The sequence below is a fragment of the Manacus vitellinus genome, unplaced genomic scaffold, assembly GCF_001715985.3.
Source record: "Manacus vitellinus isolate BGI_N305 unplaced genomic scaffold, ASM171598v3 scaffold_225_pilon, whole genome shotgun sequence".
Lineage (NCBI taxonomy): Eukaryota > Metazoa > Chordata > Aves > Passeriformes > Pipridae > Manacus > Manacus vitellinus.
This window is the reverse complement of record NW_021939598.1, coordinates 28,101-32,647: the sequence shown is the minus strand read 5'-3', so window position 1 is coordinate 32,647 and position 4,547 is coordinate 28,101. Positions and strand designations below refer to the sequence as shown.

The following is a 4,547-nucleotide window of genomic DNA, read 5'->3' as shown; positions in this document are numbered from 1 at the left end:
GGAATTTGGGATTGGGGAATTTGGGATTTGGGAATTTGGGATTGGGGAATTTGGGATTTGGGAACTTGGGAGAGGCGGCTGCAAAGCCTGGAGGTGATGAGGGAAGGGAGCTGGGAATTCTCCCACGTCCGTGGGGACAGGGAGGTGGGAATTCTGCTTCCAAAGGGACTGGGAGCTGGGAATTCTCCCAATCCACAGGGACAGGGAGCTGGGAATTCTCCCAATCCAGAGGAACAGGGAGCTGGGAATTCTCCCAATCCACAGGGACAGGGAGCTGGGAATTCTCCCAGACAGGGACAGGGAGCTGGGAATTCTCCCAATCCACAGGGACAGGGAGCTGGGAATTCCCCCAATCCAGAAAAACAGGGAGCTGGGAATTCTCCTGCTTCCAAAGGGACAGGGAGCTGGGAATTCTCCCAATCCACAGGGACAGGGAGCTGGGAATTCTCCCAATCCCCAGGCCCCAGCCCGTCCCTCCCGGGCTCTGGAATCCCAAACTCTCCGCAGGAATTCCCGGTGGATCCCAGGATCCAACAGCTGCTGCCCTGGGGACATTCCCAGGACATTCCCGGGCCATTCCAGGCCCATTCCGGGGCCATTCCCGGCCGGAATTTGCCGGCTCAGCCCCTCTCCTCAGCCCAAAGGGGGGGGGGGTTTTCCGCTCTGCCTCGGGAATTCCAGCCGGGAATTCCAGCGGCTCTTTAAGGGGCTATCCGGGTTTCCGGGGCCACATCCCGGGTTTTAGGGGTCATATCCCAGTTTTTAGGGATCTATCCCAGTTTTTAGGGGTCTCTCCCAGTTTTTAGGGCTCTATCCCACTTTTTAGGGCTCTATCCCACTTTTTAGGGGTCTATCCCAGTTTTTAGGAGTCTCTCCCAATTTTTACGGGTCTCTCCCAGTTTTTAGGGATCTATCCCAGTTTTTAGGGGTCTATTCCAGTTTTCAGGGGTCTATCCCAGTTTTTAGGGCTTTCTCCCAGTTTTCACGGGTCTATCCCAGTTTTTAGGGGTCTATCCCAGTTTTTAAAGCTCTATCCCACTTTTTAGGGGTCTAACCCCCATTTTTGGAGCCCAAACCCCCATTTTTGGTGCCATATCCCCATTTTTAGGAGCCATACCCCCATTTTTAGAGCCCACACCCCCATTTTCAGGGAGGGCGCAAATGCCCCAATTTTCTAGAGCCCATTCACAACGCATTTTTCGGAGCCCACCCCCATATTTCCGTGCCCCACCCCATTTCCCAGTGCCCCTCTCCCCTGTTCCCACCTCCCCCAATCCCATTTTTCCGCCCCCCAGGTCCCATCAGGAACCTCCCCCGCCCATCACTTTTTTGACCATCCGGGTGGTCTCGGGGGGGTCCAGCCGGGCCCGCTTGGCCTCGGGTCCATCCTCCACCCCCGGGCTGCCTTTGGCCACCTTGGGCTTCTCCCTGGGGACAGCAGGGCCCGAAATGGGGGACTGTGGCCCCAGATCCCGGGATTTGGGGCCGGTTTTACCCCCCAGACTCACTCCACGAACTCGTGGTGGCCCAGGTCGGCGAACATGAAGCCGTGGTAGCCGAAAACGTCCCCGGTGAAGAACTTGACCCCGCTCTGGTGGCAGATCTGGTTGATCCTGACCATGGACTCCCGGGAGCAGCACGTCAGGCACACCTGGGAGCGGGAATTGCGGGGGTCAGGCACGCAGAGCCCCCAAAATCTCACTGGGGGCCAACGGTCCTGCCCCAAAATGGGAAAATCCAGCACCAAAATGGGACAGTCCTGCCCCAAAATGGGGCAATCTCACCACAAAATGGGACAATCCAGCCCCAAAATGGGACAGTCTTGCCCCAAAATGGGGCAATCTCACCACAAAATGGGACAATCCAGCCCCAAAATGGGACAGTCCTGCCCCAAAATGGGGCAATCTCACCACAAAATGGGACAATCCTGCCCCAAATGAGCCAATCCAGCCCCAAACTGGGACAATCTCACCACAAAATGGGACAATCCTGCCCCAAAATGGGATAGTCCAGCCCCAAAATGGGACAATCCAGCCCCAAAATGGGACAATCCTGCACCAAAATGGGGCAATCCAGTCCCAAAGTGGGACAATTCAGCCCCAAAATGGGACAATCCAGCCCCAAAATGGGACAATCCAGCCCCAAAATGGGACAATCCAGCCCCAAAATGGGACAATCTCACCACAAAATGGGAAAATCCTGCCCCAAATGGGACAATCTCACCACAAAATGGGACAATCCAGTCCCAAAATGGGAAAATCCTGCCCCAAAATGGGAAAAGTTCACCCCAAACTGGGCCAATCCTGCCCCAAACTGTTCCAGCCCCCCCCAAACTGTTCCAGTCCCCCCCCAAACTGCTACCAACCCCTCCCCAAACTGCTTCCAGCCCCCCAGACTGGTCAGTCCCCCCCCACGGTCCCCCCGGGCTGTTACCAATGTCTCCCTCCCCCAAACTGCTCCTGTCCCCCCCCAAACTGTTCCAGCCCCCCCAGAACTGTTCCAGCCCCGCCCCAAAACTGTTACAGCTCCCCCCAACTGTTCCTGTCCCCCCCAACTGGTCCGAACCCCCCCACCCCAAACTGTTCCAAAGCCCCCCAAACTGTTCCAGTCCCCCCAAACTGTTCAGTCCCCCCAAACTGCTCCTTGTCCCCCCCCAAATTGGTCCCAGCCCCCCCCAGACTGGTTTCCAGTCCCCCCCCCCGGTCCCCCGGGATGTACCATGTCCCTCCCTCACCCCCAAACTGTTCCTGTCCCCCCCCAAACTGCTCCAGCCCCCCAAACTGCTCAACCCCCCAACTGTTCCAGCCCCCCCCAAACTGTCTCCAACCCCCCCCCAAACTTGGTGCCCCCCCGGGGCCGTACCGCCGTCGAATTGGTGAAGACAGTCGTGTGCGTTTGCAGTCGACGCTTCTCGGGTCTGCCTCACCTTCCACCAATGGGGTTCAGGTCTGCGGCGGCCAGCGACGGCCTCGGCCACGGTTTGCGGGCCCAGCAGAGCGCGCCGGGGGGATCAGGAACTGGGAGCAGGGGTCGTCCTGGGACACCTGGAATGGGACACAGGGATGGGAATTCCAGAGCTGGGACCAGGAACTGGGAACCACAGTCATCCTGGGACACCTGGGGTGGGAATGGGATCAGGAACTGGGAACCACAGTCATCCGGGGACACCTGGAATGGGAATGGGATCAGGAACTGGGAACCACAGTCATCCGGGGACACCTGGGATGGGAATGGGATCAGCAACTGGGAACAGGAACTGGCAACAGGGGTCATCTTGGGATACCTGGAATGGGAATGGGATCAGGAACTGGGAGCAGGGGTCGTCCTGGGACACCTGGAATGGGACACAGGGATGGGAATTCCAGAGCTGGGACCAGGAACTGGGAACCACAGTCATCCTGGGACACCTGGGGTGGGAATGGGATCAGGAACTGGGAACCACAGTCATCCGGGGACACCTGGAATGGGAATGGGATCAGGAACTGGGAACCACAGTCATCCTGGGATACCTGGGATGGGACACAGGGATGGGAATTCCAGAGTTGGGACCAGGAACTGGGAACAGGGGTCGTCCTGGGACACCTGGGGTGGGAATGGGAATGGGATCAGCAACTGGGACCAGGAACTGGGAACCACAGTCATCCGGGGACACCTGGAGTGGGAATGGGATCAGGAACTGGGAACCACAGTCCTGGGACACCTGGAATGGGAATGGGATCAGGAACTGGGCATGGATGGCATCCTGGGACACCTGGAATGGGAATGGGATCAGGAACTGGGAACCACGGTCCTCTTGGGACAGCTGGAATGGGAATGGGATCAGGAACTGGGAACCACAGTCATCCTGGGAAACCTGGAATGGGAATGGGATCAGGAACTGGGAACCACAGTCCTGGAAAACCTGGAATGGGAGGGGATGGGACACAGGAATGAGAATTCCAGAATGGGATCAGGAACTGGGTATGGATGTCCTCCTGTGCCCCCCAGGTGTGTCTGTGCCCCCCAGGTGCCCCCCAGGTGTGCCCCCCGCTCACCTGGCGATGGTCGAGCAGGGTGACCCCCCTGACCCCGGCCAGGATGAGGTTTTTGGCCACCTCTGCCCCCAGGCCCCGCAGCCCCACCAGCAGCACCCGCGACGCCCGTAACCTGCGGGGGATCCGGGAACAGGTGGGAAAGGTGGGAAAGCACCTCGGGAATGACACACCCCCCAGGAGGGCTCCTACAGAGACCCTCCAGACCCCTATAGGGTCCCCCCCAGCTCCTGTGGATCCTCCCCAAATCCCTATAGGGCTCCCCCCTCTCCTATGGGCACACCCCAAATCCCTATAGGGTCCCCCCAGCTCCTACAGGATGCCCCAGGACCCTACAGGAACCCTCCAGACCCCTATAGGGCCCCCCCAAGCTCCTATAGATCCTCCCCAAATCCCTATAGGGTCCCCTCTGCTGCTATGAGGACTCTCCAGAGCCCTATAGGGACCCCCCAAGTTCCTATAGGATGCCCCAGGACCCTACAGGAACCCTCCAGACCCCTATAGGGAGCCCCCCAA

General features: G+C 58.7%; 1 protein-coding gene across 1 annotated transcript in view; it reads right to left on the bottom strand.

Annotated features, from left to right (window-relative positions):
* The window catches only part of SAE1 (SUMO1 activating enzyme subunit 1), a gene marked incomplete at its 3' end in the record, with an annotated part of 10,314 nt that overhangs the window by 1,861 nt on the left and 3,906 nt on the right, over positions 1-4,547 (bottom strand). The window contains exons 2-8 of the mRNA XM_029959802.1: positions 4,035-4,146; positions 3,653-3,853; positions 3,408-3,509; positions 3,284-3,334; positions 3,118-3,219; positions 1,509-1,651; positions 1,326-1,428 (exon numbers count right to left, since the gene is read on the bottom strand). Of these exons, the coding sequence (XP_029815662.1) occupies positions 1,326-1,428; positions 1,509-1,651; positions 3,118-3,219; positions 3,284-3,334; positions 3,408-3,509; positions 3,653-3,853; positions 4,035-4,146 (814 nt within the window). The remainder of the gene's footprint in view (positions 1-1,325; positions 1,429-1,508; positions 1,652-3,117; positions 3,220-3,283; positions 3,335-3,407; positions 3,510-3,652; positions 3,854-4,034; positions 4,147-4,547) is intronic.